Source organism: Nipponia nippon, unplaced genomic scaffold (assembly GCF_047370975.1).
Source record: "Nipponia nippon isolate SJK-2023a ecotype South Korea unplaced genomic scaffold, ASM4737097v1 scaffold_9, whole genome shotgun sequence".
Classification (NCBI taxonomy): Eukaryota; Metazoa; Chordata; class Aves; order Pelecaniformes; family Threskiornithidae; genus Nipponia; species Nipponia nippon.
In genome coordinates this window covers 47706132-47726502 of record NW_028262413.1, presented here as the reverse complement: position 1 = coordinate 47726502, position 20371 = coordinate 47706132, and the positions used below count along the sequence as shown (strand labels likewise).

At 40.9% G+C, this 20371-nt stretch overlaps 1 protein-coding gene across 7 annotated transcripts in view; it reads right to left on the bottom strand.

Annotated features, from left to right (window-relative positions):
* MAP2K5 (mitogen-activated protein kinase kinase 5) overlaps positions 1-20371 on the bottom strand; it is a 140837-nt gene that overhangs the window by 17341 nt on the left and 103125 nt on the right. For 4 of the 7 annotated variants that reach the window (XM_087744317.1, XM_087744318.1, XM_087744323.1 and 1 more), the window contains one exon: positions 9390-9451. In XM_087744317.1, coding sequence (XP_087600443.1) covers positions 9390-9451 — 62 coding nt within the window. Of the gene's footprint in view, positions 1-6973; positions 7020-9389; positions 9452-20371 lie in introns of those variants that run through there. The other 3 variants (XM_087744319.1, XM_087744321.1, XR_015701397.1) reach the window with 2 other exon arrangements.

Below are 20371 nucleotides of genomic sequence, written 5' to 3'. Positions count from 1 at the left end.
GTCAACCGCACAAATTAGAAAGTAGTATTAATTGATTTTTTTACTACTTTAGGCCCTGATCCTCCAGCTGAATTTCTGCGGATGCACGAATCAACCGGCACAAATCTGATTAAGGGATTTGAGGCATAATGCACACAGGTCACTAAGAAGCCATATCTGTATCTCCTGCTTTATACTCCGCTTATTCATAGGCAATTATTGCTCTTATTTAATACTGCAGGAGTGTCTTGAGGTGCTAATCAGAATACAGACCCACAAGTAGCTGGTACTACACAAATGCCAGCAATTTTAATCCATGCAGTGCATTTGAATCAATTTAAAATTCCAGTTTTATTATACAAATAAATATTGTACATAGATTTCAACAGTTGCCTGTTCGAGCAAATTCCTTGAAGAATTTGGAATGAACAGGACGGACAGTATTCTGGGAATTAAAGATATGGCTCTTATTTTGGAACTGTTAACAGAATTTTTTTTATTATTATTATTTTAAATAAATATGTAGGGAAGACAGCCGACATAAAAATACCAACAAGACAAATGCGCAACTTCTCAATGTGTCATAATTGAAAGATTTGCAATTCCGCTACCAACATGAGCGAGATGTAAATATTTGTCTCTGTGTCTGGAGAACTCCAGAACAACCAGAAGTGCCAAATGAAACATTTGCTCAAATTAAACGTCAAAGCCCAGGAGACTCAAGTAACCAAAAATATTAACTGTATCACTCTAAGCTGTTGCCAATTTGTTTTTGTCCAATTTCCTTAGATTTTCAATGCTTCTTCGAGCCAACTCAAGTTATTTCTTTTCACATTTCACTGGAAAGTGCCAGTATATTGTGCGGCTTTAGGGCATGTTAGAAAGAGAAAGTCAGATGCCCACATTTCACGTAAAAAGTCAGTGGTCGCACGAGCAATGGGACTGAGAAGACAGGGAACGAATACAACACCTTAAAACTCTAATGCTCACAAGTTAACCTCGACACAATCTTAGTCTTCTGTAATTGCTGGATTTAGTGGCACTGATGTAACGTATTTCTCCATTTCGATAGCTGATTTCTCAAGTGACAAAGAAGAGCGAGTCATGCCCCTAAGGACAGAGACCACGTTTTTTTTTTTTTTCCTTTCCTTTTCTTTTTTTTAAGAGAGAGGGAAAGCTCCATAACCCACCTTTCCTCATTTCAGCTAAGCAACACAGCCACCTGAAAGAATACCTTTTTTTTTTTTTCCTCCAACTCTTGAGCTACCCTGAGCAAGGACGATGATGAAGACAAGTAGAACAAGCACATCCTGAGCCCCAGCGTGAAATCCTAGCATCAATGAAGTCAATATAAATTTTGACATTGCCTCCAACGTATCCAGGATTTGATCCAGAACCCCTTGTCCACTGTATCTCTGAATTGATAGACTGCAGATACAGTTTAATATTTATCAGATTTACAACAGCTAAAATACTTGGCTCTGGACTTTTTTCCTTGGGAAATCAGGAGAGTGCCCTTTCCTTCACATCTGGCATGTGTTTTTGGTGTCTGTCAGAATTTCTGCTTGTCATGGGGTGAATAACTGGGATCACTGTGACAGAGGAGAGCCTAAATGTTTGCAAACAAAGCTATCCATCACAGGTTCAAGCACGGACAATTTTATGCTGGACAAATCATCGCTGATAGGAGATCCTACACTGGCTGGGGAGGGGGGAGAAAACCCCAATGCTTATAAGTAGCCAAAGAGGTAAAATTCTTGGCTCACTGTGATCCAGCAATGATGCATAAACATCTAGATAGATGCAGACAGAAAACATTTATCTGTAAAGCTGTCTTCAAAAGATTTACGGGATGTGTTTGTGAAAAGCAAAGCGCAGACAGCCCTCTGGTCTTTCTTAAAAGTTAACACCATCAAAAACCCCAACCTGTACAGCCATCTCAGCTACTCAGCGATGCCACTGCCATAATGCAAAAGCCAAATTAGCTGCTGAGGGAAATCCCTCTTATTGACAAACGTAACTGGCAGTACTTTATTGGCTTTATTCTGAAGGTTTATATGAAAATCCAGGTAGGATTATGCTGATCCTCCATTTATTTGTTTAAACCATACAAGTATTTCCTAAGAGCTACAAACAATGGTTCTACCTGGTAAGAAGTGCTACTGTCCAGAGCCTCTAGAAAACAGCTACTTAAATACAGCTACTCAAAAGCTTTGCATTTTTTATTTCCTATACTGGTTGGAGATTGGGGAACAGCCAGCCAGAATCCATTTTTGAGAGTGTGCAATATCTTGACGCATATCTTAACACATTTAAATATACAAACAAATGATCTATCTAAAAAAAAAAAACCCACCCGTTGTAGCTAACGAGACCGGGGTGCCTGGTCTAAACGCCATGCCTGAAATGGAGAGAGGGATTGCTGAGTGCACAGGAATGGGAAATTTCAAAATTGCACTAGGCATTAAAATAAAAAAAACCCGAAGAACAGGTTTTTCAGCAGCTCAGTGTTTTTGACACAGATGATGTACAATTTATCATAAAAGCTTCTAAATTAATAAAACGCCAACATAAAAAGCATCAGTAATTTAGATTTAAAAAAAGGAGAAAAGCTAGAAGTTGTGTTTAAAATTTGGAGACTTGAACAAAAACCAGAAGATCGGTGCAAAAGCCATCAAGTGCAGAAGTTGACTATATCCTTAGCCAAAAGCATTGCCTCTCCCTGCCCAATACCTTTCCTTGAGAAATCCAAGCAGCATCCTAAAGACTGTACTTTTTGCATCCATGGAATAAAGGAATAACTGCTACCTGCTTGGCTTTTGGGTTTTCAAATACAATTTCTTTAAGTAAATTGCTTTCTTTTAAATAGCCATATGTAGCAAGGTAGAGTTCAATGCTGTACTAACAAAAAACTCGACAAGAGACTTCAACAATTCTGCTGGCTTTCTGAAAAGCACATACAATTTGCAAAATAAAAGGCCAAGCTTCCAGCTAAAGAAGAGATTTTAAACAATTACCAAAGCAGGATAGTGATATCATAAAGGCAATTTCTGCGCTAGCTTGTTTTCTGAAACTCTCTTTGCCTCTGAACAGCTAGAACAGATAATAACTATTAGTAAATCAAACTCCTGCAATATCCAGCTGTGTCTCACACATTTACATACAGATAGAATGGGTATATGTTTTTAATATGTATGCGATACGTACTTTTACCACAGCTGAAGTGCATGCTACAAAGGAGGAGGAGAATGGGAATGGAATCAGCATGAGATAATAAAGTGGCCTAGATAAAGTATTAGCCAGCGATTGATCTCAAACAGGGGATGTTGCTTCTCTCTGACCTGATTACTTACTATGCATAGATTCCATTAAATAGAGCTTAGAATGGAAAGCTTCTGAAAAATACCGTAAATACAGTCAGATCTGCAGCTTCCTGAGCCAAACCAGCCCGCGGACGCCTACCCGTACCCGCGGCACAAGTGGGAGTTTAATGGGGACCCGTACCGCCACATCGCACTCGCTCAGTACACACACACACACGTCTGCGCTTCCCTGGGAGCCAGGCTGGCGATGCCAGAAAAACCCGCGTTTTAAAGGACAACAGGCAGTTCACGGGGAAAAAAAAAAAGTAAAAAAATATTTATACAGAAGACTTAGTGAGTTGGAAGGGGACTCACTGAGTTGGAAGGGGAGAGAATAGAGACAGAGGAATGTGCTAAGACGTTGTGCCATCTTCCCTGGTGCCGAAACAGGAATATTTTCAATTTAATTGACTGTATGCCTTTCTCTTCTTAGGAGGGAACAAACTGGAGACAAAAGAGCAGACGCTGTAAGCACGAGGTTCAGAATAACCACCGGTGAATTACAGATTGTTCCTCTCCCTGGACGGACAATTTTCCCACTGCTTGGCAAAATTACTTTTTTTCACTCCCATGGAACAAGTCTGTTAATTTGAAATACTTTGAAACAATTAAATCGTTGATTGTCTATACACAGAGAAACTGATGTTATGTCTTGTTTTGTGGGTAGGTATAGGGAAGAAAGGGCATAGCAACCGACTGTAAATACAGGAACCCGATTTACGCCAGCTGTGATGGAAATTTGGTGTTCGCTTGCACAAGAATATCTATGGTACTAGGAAACCTGACTTTATGCAGGAATTTCATACAGCCTTGGCTTTGGCCCTATTTTCTGACAAAATGTGCATAGTGACTTTTATAAAATAGGGCTTCCTAATGTGATAGACAGGGTAAATCCATCCCTGATGTAACCCCGTGACTTCACTGGAGTTGCCAATCTGGCACTCCAGGTATTGTTAGTCAGCTCTTAAAATGCATTTAACAATTCACCGATTATCAGGAGAGTAGAAAAAGATTGATGTTCTGCTCCCTTCATTTTGCTTTCAGTCTTTAATTATACCAAATTGGTTACAAAATAGTGACTTCCAGTACGGTTAACGTCCATAGGGGAGAAAGCCTGCGCTCCACTGCTTTGTCTGAAGCTAACGATGATTCCGTGTTACAGCTTTCACCCTTGCCAGTACATTTCTTCTAAATAAAAAAGCCCCAACCGAAGCCCAATGAACAAGGTGAAATCCTGCTCTCATTGAAATCAACGGTAAGCTGACCTTGACAAGTCCAGGATTTCACCGATGGTATCCGCATCACTCTGCCCACTCCGATAGTTAACGCGGAGATACCCATCAAAATTGCAACAGAGGTTTCAGAAACGGATGACGTGGAATTAGAAAGGATATTGCGGTCAGCAATTCTAGAATTCAGAGCTTATTTAACAGCTTTTGTTCTGGCCCTGTCTTCCAACAAAGTGTGGTAATTTATATACACGTATGTATATGTATGCACAGATATGCTCGTCTGTAGATCGATACATTATGCGTGTGCACATATATATGTTAATGTGTACGTGCATATGAGTTTTATAAATAAAGTGCTCTTGACAAGACTAGGTAAGTGCAAGAACGTAAAGGGCTTGACTGGTGAGCAACTCCCGCGCTAATAGCGAGTCTGGTACAGGAGAGCCCAGGGTGCTCCAAGCCCGTCAGGCTGGAGGAGGGAATTTAGGGCAGCTTATGAGGGTCAGCCACATTGCAGGCAAGGACTGGGTCACTTCTTGATTTCAGCAGCAGCCTACTCCATGCTTTAGTACTTGTTGTCGCAAGTTCATTTATAATTGAATAGAAAGTAGCATGAGGGGAAAAACGCATTAAACAAAAGATTTTGTTTAAAAAGTAGGAAGGCTTTTTTTTTTTTTTCCTGAGCTGCTATAATTTTAAAATTATTTTACAAAATACCTCCTTAAAAGGAGACTAGCACACTCCGGGGCATGTAGTTGTAAAGATAAATCTGTGCACTTCCCTGGTACTGTAGGCACTCACCCTTTGGCCTCATTTTTATGACTCTACACCCTGGAGTGGTATTATTGCTTACAAACATACATATATACTTATGGGGGTATGTGCGATCTGCAGATGTTTTATTTATAAGTGGCAGGCCTATTGCATCACTGAAACATGCATTTACAAACAGATATAGGTTTTATGAAACCCTATTCCGTTGTTTTAATAGCTAAGCTATCCAGCCATAGCATAATAGTGCACAAGGTAAATGTGTCTACATCTCTAGAACCTGTTCCAAGTTTTCTCAGATGTGACTAACTGCAAGAATTTTCCAACCATCAAAAGTTAATAAAAAAGACAAAATAAGGCAGTGCAAGCCTTTCATACGAGAGACACACCACCACAAAGCGAAGGAGCTCTGATAAACTTTAAGGCCTCATTTTAGCAAGGTATTTAAGCAGGTGCCTAACTTCAAATGTAGATCTATTGAAGTTAATATCCTTAAAATGAGATTCACAGTTAAATACTTTCCTAACCAGGATCTAAATTGAGACTAGTCTGGATTGTGAGATATCTGCTCCAGGGCATCTTCAAAGATTAGCCTTTAACTAGAGAATAGCTGCAATAGAAACACTTGTTTATTCTACTTGCAGTTCGCAGCATGCAAGCAAGAAATGAAATGATGCAAATGCGTCCTTATCTTGTGAAAATCTGCTAAAATTATTCCCAGATATTTAATGCACAGAAAATAAATTATGATGATTTTACATAAACCTCCAAGTTACAGGAAATATAGCATATAAATAAAAGTAATGAAACATTCAAAAATCAAAGATATTTGATGCGAGTCAGAGGGGACTACAAGTCTTACCTACAATACAAGTTACTGTAAATATTTGTAATAAGTGTTTGATATAGTATTTTTCTAGCTGCCTAAAACCAGTCAAAACAGCACTCTGCACTAAATGCACTGCCACAAGGGACCGGCTTGAGAGCAGGTACCCTGTTATTGCCTTACTGAAAAAATGCCAATTGCAAGCAAAAGAAGTGGTCTCTGAGCTCAGATTCCAACACCGAGAGCCCTCCTACGGACAAACCAAAGCTACGTATTACCTCAATCTTCTGTAGCCCATCTAATTTCCTTTTACGTGAATATAAGTGAGAACAGTAGCTCCTGCATTTCATTACAACCACACTATTTTGACCATATCCTCTGCTTTCAATCTTCAGATTTTGAAAGGTTACGACTGCCAAATGATGACAAAGAGTGACCTACATTAAGCTGTAATCCCTGGACATACAAACTGAAAAAAAAATGCGTATTAAGCATCAAAATGGTTTTGATTGAAACTTGATACTGGCTGTGAAAGTTCTGTATGAACTCCCCAAATCACAAGTGAAGCTTTGGCCACGATGAAGGTAACAGCAAGATACCCGTTCACTTCAATGGCATCATAATTCCACCTTTGGTTTGTGTGCTCTCTGGAAATATGTAATTGCTGCACAAGCCAGGAAGAGTTCAGATTTGAATTTGCACATACTGAAAAATGCAGGAAAAAAATGGATACGCTTCTATATACATGAATAAAAAGTATTCACAGACAAATATATACCGAGGGGCTCTGAACTTTCACTTACCATTAAATCTTCAGGTGCTGGCCTTTCCTTTGGTTGCTTTTTCATGCTATGTGTCATAAAAGAAAACGTTCATATGTAAACAACTGCTCGCTTAAATTCTACTGGCTTAAATATTGAAGGTATCCTCTTTTAACACAGAGCGAAGAATTTCAATGTATTTCACTTTATCACGTGCCGATGGAAGACAGGGTTCCAAACAGCGGCCAAAATGTTAATGGATTTCTTCCTTCCCTCCCGTCCCTCCCTTATGGGAAGTAGTGGTCTACACCGTTTGTAACCAGGAAAGCGCGTAAATATAGAGATCATTGAAAACCAGTCAGCTCAGAAGGCACAGTGAGTTGATTCTCATTTTGCTAGGGATTATTACATAGCTCGACACAAAGTCTTACACAAACAGGTGGGAAATGTAACTCTAACGCTAAACCGCTTCAGGAGAACGCACAATACCCTGGGGTTTCTACCTTAATTTTTTCACATTTATTTCCATTACACTGCAGGGTGATAGTTCATTACACAGCATTAACCTGTTTATAAGATCATGTTTCTCATCCAAATAGTCCTAGTTTTCTGTGCAACAGGTGCAATTAGCTATTGAAGGCTGTGCTTAGCTGCATGACGGAACACAATAACATGGCACAGAGGTGACCATCAGGAGCTGCCTACTGACTAATTGGATTACATCCAAACAGCCAGCGTTTATGGCGTAATTGGCATAAAGTCATAAAGTCTGATACGCCGTTCACTCGACATCTCTAATACTTATTAGGAATTGATGGCTTAAATAGTATGTAGTTTCTTCTTATTTGCTTTTTTGAAACAGTAATGCCTCCCACTAAAAGGTACAGCCAATGTAACACTATATCTAAAATATTAGATGATCTGTGCTGTAAATCGGAGGTATCAATGATACAATTTACCTTCCCTACAAATAACTACAAGCACCTCAAATAATGCAGGCATTAGCAAGTAATGCAAGCTGCCTGACGAGGAGGTCGGTAGCAGTTCTAATCTGACAGTCCAAAGTAGCTGCGTCCCCAGGGAAAACAAGGCTATTAGCCACCATCAGTTATGCTTCAGTTTGACATCTGTGCAAATTTTAACATAGGTTATCCCTCCCTCTGCCTCAATGAGGATTTTTTTTTTTTTAAAACAGCCTGTCATCAATTTTTTGCAGGGATAAAAAGCATAGACCTCCACACACATCAGTTAGTTGCGCTGCAGAATCCTCCAAATAGCGTTGCTCTTTGTAAACTGAGACTATTGAAAACGGAGGCCTATGTTACACGAACTTTAATTATTTAGTTACTTTAATTAACCGATAATCAGACCGCTTTTTGTGTCTGTATTATTTGTTACGTACTGTGTCGGGCCTGAGAGGCACTTTCTCCTATGTCACGTATTCAAAATTCAGTTTCATTTAGGTGACTTTGGCTGCAGTGGCCCTGGCACACGGCAGAGACCCCGAAAGTCCTGCGAAGCCCGACCTAGAGATCTGCGTGGGGCCGAGGGCTTCGAGCACCTTGTTTTCGCCGAGGACACATCCCTGAAGCAGGATTCCCTCTCGGCCACGCGGCTGCAGCGCTCGGTGGCACACACTGAGATGGCTCCATCTGATCTAGCACAGCTGAGCATCCAGCCCTGGAAGCGCGTGTTCGCAGAAGGGAGGCTCCTCCGTCAAACACATCGTATTTGTGCAAAATTCAAGCTTGTTTCTTCTGCCGTACATAAATGACTGCCCCCCCCCCCCCTTTTTATTTGCGGGGGGTGGGGGGGAATGAGACAGTTAAAAAAAGATTTGCCTTTCACTTTGTTTCTTTAGGAGAGCTTACCCTCAACATTTTTATTCTCTAGTCACTCAAGAACTGTATTCTTTATTCTACAAATTCCTCCTCTCCCCCATTCTCCTTTAATTTAAAAGGTTTTCAATGAACTATTCAGTTTTAAGGAAAGAAAATATACCCAGTGGTGTGTTTTAAAATACGACTCTTAGTAAAAATTACTTACTGAAAAGCCAATGAATTAATCAAGGCCGCTTGCCTTTCTAAATATCGAGGCAATTTTATAAGTAATATTTTAAAAAGCCCTGAATAATGATATTATACACACGAGTCTTTGTGGCCTCTTTACCCCCAGATGAATTCTTAGGAGTCTCAGCGCACAAGACTGCACCCACATTCAGGGCAGGTTTATTAAAACAGGAAAAACCCTTGTAAGTACTTTTACGACCCTTTGTGTAAATAACGTTTACATAATTTAAACAGTTTGCTTAGCTTTGCTGCCCCATCTGCCCAAGGCCCCCAAGTCCCTCTTCTCTCAGAAAGGATGCAAGGAAAGCCATAAGGTCTCGCAGAGCTGCAGAGTTAATGGCATGTATCATTTACATTGAGGGCATGGCATGTTTGCAAACTGAGCTTACCATTGAGTGATGAAGTGTACAAATGGCTCAGAGAACTCCCCGGCTGGAAGGACGGGCGATTCCTGGGATTGGATTGAAACAAGAAGCAGAGTCAGAAGGAGAGAAGATAATTTTTTTTCAGAAGGAGAGTAATACAACAGCGACAACAAAAAAAGAAGGGGAAAAAAAAAAATCCAAGGAAGCGACAAAGCCCCCTTTTCACACAGAGAATTTGAGGGAGAAAGGTACAAATTCTTCTGAGAATGTGTTATAAAACACTGAATTTCAACTAATGAGTATTACACAATGGGTAAAAACATGTGGAAAGACACTGAGGGGAGGTGAAAAAAGGACAATGATAGCCACAGGGTAAAAAGGAAGGTAGGGAAAGTGTAAATGAGAAATTAATGATTATTTAAGTAACACACAAATGGTCTTGTAATTAACAAAGAGCTGTGAAATTATTCTTCTGTTGACCTTTGTTTCTCTCACTGCATTTGCTATTTATTTACACTCATGTTTATTTACACTTATTCATTTTCGAGGCTGTCCTCATATGCTGTCTGTTGTAGATTTAAAAGGCGAAAGAATTTTTAAGAGGAAAAAATGCAGGATTTACCAGTCTGGTGAAAATAACCACCCAGTATTTATGAAAGACAAAAAAAAGGAAAAAAATTAAGAGCACAAGGAAAAAAAAAAAATTACAAACAGGGAACAAACAACATCACCATTTGCAAAGAAGGGCTTTACGAATTTAGGAGTTTTTCCAAGAATGACAGAGAGCTCCACTGTGTTTATAGTGTAACAGCTCAGGATGTAATGAAATTACACTGCAGAGTACTTTAACAGTGTCATCTCATTAGACCTACAGTTGGAACAAGAGAGCCACATAAAACAGGCAGCTGCAAATGACTCCATTCTCATCTATTCTCATTTGCTATTAAAAATACCTTTCGGCGGCTTTTTTCCTCCCTGACATCCCTACACAAAGTACCCTGCAAAGTATGATACATGCACCTATTTAAATTAACAAAGGAATGACTTATTTTAATCTCACTGTGCTTTGGAGTGCTTTGGCCATTTGGATGAGCAATATATCATTACATACAACCTTCCAGCGCTGCAGGCAAGAAACTCAGAGCGTGCAGCATTTGGTGGGAGCCAAACAATTTCTCTAGCACACAACTGTGTCAAATGCATGCATGTATTCATTATTGAGAATGCGAGGAAATAGCTTTGATGTAGTGGAAAAAAGAAGATGATAAAAGCACCTCTGCAATGTGTGTGCCATTATCAATGGTGGCAGATAGACACAACTGCAGAGCCTCCTATGTGATTAGTAAATATACATATAATTGCTGTGGCCAATTATCAGAAAAATGAGATCGGTAATTACAAGACAGAAAATTAACTAGAACTCTTATTAAGGCTTTGTTTCCAATTCAAACAATTGGAAACCGCTGGAAAATACAATTAAATCAAAAGTAACTGAAGAGTAAAAGGAGAAGCCAAAATTGCTTTACAATTTTCAAAGACTTCTGTTCTATACAAGGAGTGTTTGATATAACATGCCCAAATTCTCTTTGAACTTAGACCGGGTGAGGGAGAGGTTATTGTTTCTAAACTTATAAATGACATCAATATAGGAAGGTTTCCACTGGAGAGTGTAAGGAACATAAGGAAATAAGCAGCGCAATTAAACTTGCTCCACTTCAAAGAACCGCGCATGAAAATTATTCATATTAATACAGAAAACGCAGAGCAGAATGGCAGGCTTGCTTATACGGCACGGAGCCCAGCAGGTTTTGCCTCTCCCCATCGTTTTCTCTTGTCCAGCAGAGCCTTCCTGGGCTCCCACCCGAAGCGGCAAATGCTGCTTTCCCAGGTGGGACAGACTCAAAGCAGAACAGGTACAAAATACTCGGGGCGCATATTACAGATCGTTTTGAAAACCACAGGGCAAAGCAATCGGAGCCCATTCCCCAGGGAACCGGCTCTGCCCAGCAATCTACCCCGGCTGCTTAAGTAAAATGCAAGTGAGGAGCTTCTTACAAGCCTCCCCATAACGGGGCTGCCACCTCGGATCAGTCCACGCTGGGGAACAGGACAGGAATCTGGCACTTCACACTAATTTGGTAGGTGATAATTTCTGCAATCACAAAGAGATGACGGACCCATAATAGAGCGAAGCTGATGAACGGCTCTGAAGCCACCAGCATTTCGCTTTGGCTATCCCAAGCTAAGGTGGCATCAGGGTTCATGCAGGCAAGGGAAGGACTTGCTCCGTCAGTATTAACGCCTTGACCACACAGCTCCTGTAGACAGAAGACAAGGTGCTCCTGCATAAGCGTGCAAGAAAAATCTCACCTGGATGAAACTAAATGTAAAATGCTATATTTTTTTGGCACATCTTTCTGTACAATGCAGGTATTTCAGTCCCATCCAGGCCTCCTCTCTTCTGCTGTAGACCTGTCAGTCATGGCCATGCCTTGGTTGGTTTGCTCTCAGCAGCTCAGGAAGAGATTGTGGGCGGGTGGGTGAAGATGAACACAAACTGGATCTCAGTATGAAAACTAGATGCTTTAACATAGTCTTCCCAAGGATTTTAGACTGGGCAGCCACAAATTTTTTGGCTATTTGCCTGACAAATTGAAAGCCTTTTGGGAGAGTGCATCAACCTCAAGGAAATGCTTGCTGGCAGGTGTGTTTGAGGGCAAAAAGAGCAGTGCAGATAAAAACGAATCTCACTCCTCTACCTATGAGCCAATTGTTACTTTACAGCAGAGGTAAGATAGGGGAGGAGGAGGCAGGTTTTGGTTTTAGCTGAACTGGGCCAGTACGGACCCTCAACTGCTTCCAAAGGTGAAAAGCTGCCTCAAATGCTGCATTTTAGCTTAGAGAAAACATCCATTCAGTACCTGCCCAGGGAAACCAATGACTGAAATATTTCTATTTCTGATATTGTTCTGTGCAAGACCATTTCAGTAGTAGAAAGGTGAGAGTATTTTGTAGTTAGAGCTATTTCTAATGAAAGAAAGCGTTGGTATTGCTACCTCTGTAACTTGAGCAATCAGTGTCGTATCCAGTATAAAGCAAAAATTTCCACAACTACACAAAGTAAATACATCCCATATTGTATCCTGAAGTTCCCCGGACTTTGGCTGACACTCAAAGAGACGGGAACATGAGGAAATATAGCAAAGCTACACATGTCTCTACCACGTCTACCCCGTCTGTGTGATGCAATACAGTCACATTTGATGTAACCATAGGGAACGGTCCAGCTGTACTCCAATGGCCTGCCTTATCTTACCCACCCGCACAATGAAATCACACTATAGAGGCAAAAAAAGTAGAAAACCAAGATTTTAAAGGAGTGAGGAATAGGTATACTCATTTTGAAGTGGGAAATGGTTCTTTCATTTTCGTTAAATACCATATTTTTTAACGAATATCATGAAGACCTATATATCGGGGATGCTGCTAAAACGGCAGTAGAGACACAGATGGTTGTAAGGTTCAATGTACCACTGGCCTCTTACACCCCCAGGCAGCTTATTCCCAAGCCTGGCTATTTCCCTAAGCATCCAAGCAACATTTCCGTAACTGGGATGCGCTGCAGGAGAAGACAAGATCAGCCTCTGATTTCTCAAAACCAGCCGAACTGTGCACACACAGTGAGAACGGGGAAGGGCAACAGGAAAAAAGTTTGAGTGATGCCTTTGCCTTGTGAATAATGAACAGTTCAAGAAGGTCAACCCATTACAACTGAAACCGTTTAATTATTAATTATGCACAATCTATGAGCAAAAGGACAAGTTCAGAATGTTTAATGTGTGGTAACTCCGACTGGACCCTCCCTTGGCATTTTGTTATTAGCACTTGTCAGCAAGGTGGTCAGGCATAAAGAAAAAAGCACAGCAGCAGAAAATCTGAGCTAGCGGGAGGAGGGAGGGCTTTAAACTTCAAACACTGCTCCTAATATTTAATTTATAGAGTGCCAAGGCTCTGGTATAAACCTCATTGACTTCCAAGGAGTAAGGGGAAGTCACGTTATCTAAATGAAGACCCGAGAATGAGAATACTGAGACAATCCCTCCAAAAGCCCTCTCTTATGAAGGGAGTGATAACATTACTATTTATATCTTCTTTTTTTCCCCAGGTCTGAACAAAGGAGGAGCAAACCACCTAATAGTGTGTCCACAAGTCAACCAGTCTTTTGCAACCTATGCAATAAGAGCTTGAATTACAGGTCCAAGCATTATCCTCACCTGCTTCTCAAACCTATTATTTGAAATGTCTCCTGATCTGCTTGCTCTCACCAAGCAAAGCAGTAGCAGAGATGCTCCTGAGGCTCAGGAAATAAATGAAGTCCAGCAAACCCACAAATAAATATGGATAAGGCACCTTCCCCCTCTTTTCTGTCCAACTTGGAGGTTCACCTGGACAAACTCAAGAAGCAAATTCAACAGCTACAGCTCTGAGCTGCATATTTTCTTTGGAAACACTCGTGTCAATGAAATTTGGGAGTAGTTCTTGACTGGCAATATACACCAAAAGTATCCCATGCTTTACACCCCTTCAGAGGTTTTAACCCAACAGCCAATTTCTTGAGAGTGAAATATTTTCTCAAAGCAACTGGAAGTCTGAGGTTTATCACATCCTTTCTGAAGAAAGCCCACAATCTCCTTATAACACGAAAATCAGCAAATACAGCTTTTCTACCCAAAACCTTCAAGAAGGCAAAGCCCCCAGCTATGCGTTAAGATCAAACCTGTGTTCTGTCTACCTCCTCCTTCGGGGGCCAGCCCGATGGACGGCCACGGTGCAGAATGATGGCAGCCTGTCATCAGCACGTCCCCAGAAGAAAGCCAGGCTGCACAGCCGTGCAGGCTTGAAGATGACCTCAGCTACACTTCGTGGGCAACAGAGGTTGGTATTCCCTGTGGATCTCCACACTCGGTTCAAATAGGTTTTACTCTCTCTTCTCATCTGCTAACTCCCTCCCTGTGAAGGGTTAAATTTTCCCATTCCCCACAGCTACCGCTATTTTGCAATACTCTCTCCTCAGCGTGAACGCTTGTGCAGAAGGAAATGCCATGGTCCTATGGCTCTACGGCCACAAGAGGGAAGTTAGCAGAACCCAGCAAACCAAACTTCAGTTCCTCTCTCCTCTGGGTTTCCTCAGCACACCCTGTCTTTGAAATTATCATCTCCTCTGGGCAGATACTCCTATGCTGCAACTTGTCCATTAATGCTGAAATGGCAGTATTTAATAAATACCGTGTGTGCTTTACAAAGCATTTCTGCCTTATCACTTCAGCCTAAAAAGTCTCTAGGATTAAAGAATTTTTATGCACTCCGGCTTCTCTTTTACTACAGCTTTCAAAGAATACACCTATTTTTATCCAGTAGCTGCATTTTACTTTGTGGCCAAATGGTGATTTTTTTTTTTTTTTTCCAGACAAACTTAAGTTTTAGATGCACCAGAAATGCTGCCAGGTGCAATTACATGTAATAAATGCAGTGCAGTTACCGGGCTGTTTCAACGAGACCGGCAAATTACAATATTGTACATGTTCAGATTTACTCCTACAAGGACAACTTTCTTTTACAGCACTCCTAAAAAAAAAAAAAAAAAAGATCCATTTCTGACTTTCTAGCCAATGTACTTCAAAAGCCTTGCACAAACCTAATGGCAGGTGATTTCCTACAAGTAACAAGTTTGCAGAAGACAGCGATGTCTAGAGGTGGCTCAGAGGCCCAGACTTGAAAGCACTTCTGGATTGTCCCCGTTACACTCCCACCCCCAGCAGGAAGGTGAAAGATGATTACATCTCTGTGCCAGGTCGCTTCTTGCTCTTTTCTTAGTAGCAGATGCCAAATGTGACAAATTATACGCGGGGGCATTTTGGTGTGAAGTTTTGTCTGCTGGGATTGACGTGTCAGCAGTAAACTCATTTATTTCCAGATCTCTAGCTGGACGGGAACCAAGGTCGAAAGGCCAGTGTTTTATCCACCAAAACACTCAGCCTACCTTTAACACCTCAAATCACGTGAGAACCAGCTATTCTCTCAGCAGCGCTACCTGCTCCCCAAGTTCTTGAAAATATCACGTATGAGTAACCTACATTCGTACCGAACGCATGCAGACGTTTCTGGTTAAATAAGTCAGTAGATACTTGGGGCTATTCGGTTGTCATTTTTGCAGCATTTGCTACTGTGGGATATTTGTCAGAGCCCAGAAGAGGGAAGGAAAGAAGCGGAAGAGTGTAATTAACATCAGGAATAATCTAGAGTGTAGGACATGACATTTTCTACCTCTCGCCAAGCTTTGTACTTGTTAGTGTGGCTCTCTGAAGGGCCTTGCAGATAGGCGTACAGGTAGCTGGAAAAACAGGTTAATCCTTTAACCGTAACTGTAATTGCTTTCTCTCTAAAACATAAGAATTTTTTCCTCTCATTGCCGGTCTCTTGTCGATCATAAGCTAGCAGAGCACAGCAGTGTTTTGGGTAGATACACACACATACGCACACTTCAAATAGCTAAGGCACAGCAGCATGAAACGTAGCCTCTACCTGTTCACACCGAAGGGACTCAATTGAAAAACTAAAACCATTTATTGTTCCCTTTTTCCTCTGTACACTCCCAATGCATTTTTATTGCTTTTTCATAAAACACTGCTGCAAATAATCAAGCATGACCATTGACATCCACAAGATTGAGTTTTAGGAACCATTAAATGAGCTTGCCCTCTTGGGAAAGTTCTTGCTCAGGTTGGTCTAAAGGTAATTATTCAGCAATTCCTACCTGTGGTTTTACCTTGTTCCTATATAAGTCTCTGAATCTCATACACTAGTAAGGTCACAGTTTCTGTCTCAATAAAAGTATACCCCAGAACAACTTATCCACAGGACAAATTATGGTGGGTTTGTGTACACATGCGCACACACGTGGGTATATCCTAACGCCAGCTTTTCCTGCATGGAAATCTTCAGAACTCCAGAAATTTTCAGGGTTAAATATAGCTGTTCATACATTTAAATCAATACATGAGACTCCAAAGAGAAACTCCCAAAGAAGAAATAAAGTCTTGTTTCATTCTGAGTCTTTGAAGTTTTCTACTTCATTTATAGAAACAGCAAAATGTAGCACTGATGCATAAGGTTAAGAAATTCAGCACTCGAGAGGCAACGGTCTTCGTTGGGTTATTCGATCAAGCTGAACATCCTGTGAATTTTTAAGGCTATGCCGTAGCAATAAATAGAGGGACATATTTAACCAGGTAAAAAAAAGAAGGGAACAGAAACAACTATAAAGGATATGTGTATTAAGTGCAAGTTATTTTTTCCATGGGAAAATCTGAAAATTTATTGACACGGAAATGCTTCATAGCTCAGCATTAACACTACACTAGCGTTAACTGATGCTGCTAAATGTTTCTAGAGTACGAATTTAAACAGAAAAAAAAAAGAGGTCTTTGATTTGTGGAGTTTGTAAAGTCCTTGAGCTAGATTAAACTGCAGTCTTGTGAGACTGAGTATCTCTGTGGGGGCACTTAACAGAAATGCTCAAGAAACTCATGGAAAGCTTCTCACTACGTACTCGCCAAGCTATCGGAGTAAGGATTCACGAGTACAACCAATTAATTTTTCTTTTAAATTTCTGCCTGACTTGTCAAAATAGGCAGGTTTTTCAATGCTGCCTCCTATTTGTAAAAATAGGATTTGCTTTTGAAGATCTTTGCTCCTCAAGCTTCTAATGTAATTGGAATAATACAATAATTTACCTAAAACTGATGTGCAAAAATATTTTTCTCCCTAATTCAATACAGTTTAAAAAAAAAAAACCCAAACCCAATACCTAAGTCACTATTACACTGAGACAAGCTATGGAAACTTTGAAACCAAAATTAATTTATTTCAGGTTATGAAGAAGAAAGGGTTAGAAACCAGAGCTGATGCTTAACTACAGAGCTTGTGACCACGACTGCTCCAGTACAGCGAAACCCGGTTTACAGCAACCACCCAAGGGGCTGGCAATAATTGCTTTCCTAGAAGGGATACTCTAACTAAATAAAGGTCAAACAAAACAGCCCTGGAGAGCTTAAGGAAAATTTAAAGGAGTTGCTTAAGTCAGGAGGACTGCCTACTGGATGCATTCCGCAGTGCAAGTGTTGTCTATCCAACCTTCTCCTGATGTGGAACAGATACACCTAAAGCCAAAAACCACGGGATCGAAAAGATGGGAAGGTGACGTGCTGAAAAGCACAGAGCTGTCGGGTTTGGCCTTTTGGGAGCTCCATGGACAAGCTGCAATCACCTAGGTGTTTTACCGAATGCTGATCTGACTAGCAATCAGGAAAAATGACATTTTTAGAAGGCTTTAGAAATACTGCATCTAGAATACAGCCGAAGAAGTAACTAAACAGTAATTTCCTACATAATACATTTTGACAAGAAGATAACAGGGAAATGAGTAACTACAGGTTGGAAGCATCTTGAAAACAATGCCACTTCTCAACTGACTGCAAGGAACGCAAAAACACGCTATGATCAGAGCTCTGACTTTCCTGAACACCTAACCCCGCATTTTGCTGCAGAGCCCAGTAACCCACTGCTTACCAAACTGAAAATTTAGAGCACCCTCATTTACCTTTTAAAGTGGGAATTTTCTAAGGCATTAAAAGGAAAATGCATAATTATAAGCAAGGCTACGGCTCTCATAATCTCTGCTTGGAAGCGGCATTTGATCTATTGAGTGACTCTTGCAGACATCAGCAAAGAGAACACTTAACTGGACCACGGAGGTTGCCTGGGAGGTTGCTGGAGATTCGGAGGCTGAGCAGGGAACTGAAAATTTTTTGTCAGCTAAAAAAAAAAAATCATGGGAGGCATTCTGAGACTGTGAGCAGCAAGAGAGGTTAAGAAGCACGCTAATTTTACTTGCAGCCTGTAGGTTTCATAGTCAACCCACCAAGTGAAATTGGGTGGCCTGCATTTCTCCGATGCATCGTTTCTGGGGCCTGCGACATTAATGGTATTATTCTGGGGCTCTGTTGTTTATATTTCTAAGTTATCATCTGGAACAGATTCCAATCACAAAAACTTTTTTTTTTTTTTTTTAAATGCACCTAGTGCTTTTGAAGCATAATCCCGTTGCCGAGTAGATTGCATTGCAAATTCTTTGGCTGCATGATCATGAAACATAAGACCACATCTAGGACATCTTCCAAGCCAGGCAATGGCTCCTGCTTCCAGCAGGACTCCATTCTCCTTCATGTTGGAGTGTTTCTGGAAAGACTGCACGCACAGCAAGCGATGCATGTCCTTCCCAATAGGGATTCATCTGCACCGCTCAGTGCTTTCCATATAACATTTCGGTGAGTTGGAGACAAACAAAGTTGAGTGCTAGAATATTAAATTACTCTCAGCTCTCAAATAACAGCAGACTGCCTTTATTGCTGGCTGTGTTGCAGGATGAACTACGTTAACAACTAGTCTATCCTCATCTTTGGACCAGAAGCAGGAGTCTTATCATGGTGGGAGATGCTGCTACAATTAGGACTGTTGCTTAAATGAGCGTGTCTTATTTGTAGCTGGATCAGATTTCACTATAAGTTACCACATGTTAAAAAATAAAGGTCCTGGCAGGCATGTATCCTATTCACACAATGCTAATTTTGCCATTAAAAAAATAATCCCAGAACCGATGCCATTAAAAGCCCAATAACATAATTTAGAAAAAAAAAAAAAAAAAAAAAGTCAGGCATAATTTACTGTGATTTGTGAAGAAGAACCGTGCCTGACATTTTTTTGTTAAATTCTCCTGCTTCTCAAATCACTTATTCCTTCTGCAGAATTTCTGCAAGTAAATTTAAGTCCTAGAAAATGAGCAAACAGGCTTTTTAAACTGCCAAAGTGACCTGCTATGTCTCATATATTTCACTAAGAGTTTAAAAACAGCTCCAAAAATCTCACTGCTGCAGAACATCCAAAAACTCCCATGGACAGCTTTTATTCCATAGTGCACCATCTTACAGAGTTCAAGAAAAGTCCAGGATACTGACGTAATACAGAAGCAACCTCTTAACTACTTTAGTCATCAATAAATCCTATGAATTAATGATTATGAATGAACAGAACATTAACTTTTGGATCCCTGCTGTGTTTTGGTGGAACGTGGAACAGTTCTACAAAACCCAGTGACTACCAATATAATAAGCAACTATTATAAAGAGTCAAGGTCTCCATTTCATCATTTTAAAAAACTTCTAGGTTCTCCCTTATCAGGCTCTGGGGTTTTAGCTGGCTCCAGGGGGAAAGACTGGGGTAAGCACGCTGCCGGCAAAGACACGATTTCAAGAAATGCTCTCTTCCACAGAGGTGTTTAATCACAATTTTAGGAGGCAAAAGTCCAAACCATTCTCCGTCACGCAAAAAGACGTATGAAGGGACCTGAGGGAAAAAGACCCAGAGTTTTCAACTGCAACAACTTCAGCAAATTATTACTATGGCGTGAAGCTACATGGGGACCGAAGATCCTTAAGGCAGCTCGATCCCACCCTTGCAGATCTGTTCCTCCCATATGCTATGACGCTATGGCTCATCCAGACGCCGTGCCGTTACGGGAGCACCGCTGTGCCCTATCTGTTTGGGGGAAGAGGCAAGCTACAGATCGTCACTCCTTGCTGTTCTGATCGTCATTAAGGCAGGTGGGGAATTCTGCACCGGTATCTGGGGGTTCCTATGGGGACGGGCTGCACAGCGCAGCTGCAGGAGAGGGGCTCTGCTCCTACCTCCTGTGAGTTTTAGGACCTCCTTACAGCCAAGGGGAAAATTCGATCCAAAATAATCAGTCCTACAACGCTGAGCATTTCTAATCTTTAATACTCATGGTAGCAACAACAGCTGTACAGTACCAGATAGTAAAGAGACTTTCCCTCTCAAAAGGTCCTTGCGTAGAAGGAAGAGTGCGTATTAGCCAAATAAGCAGGTCCCTC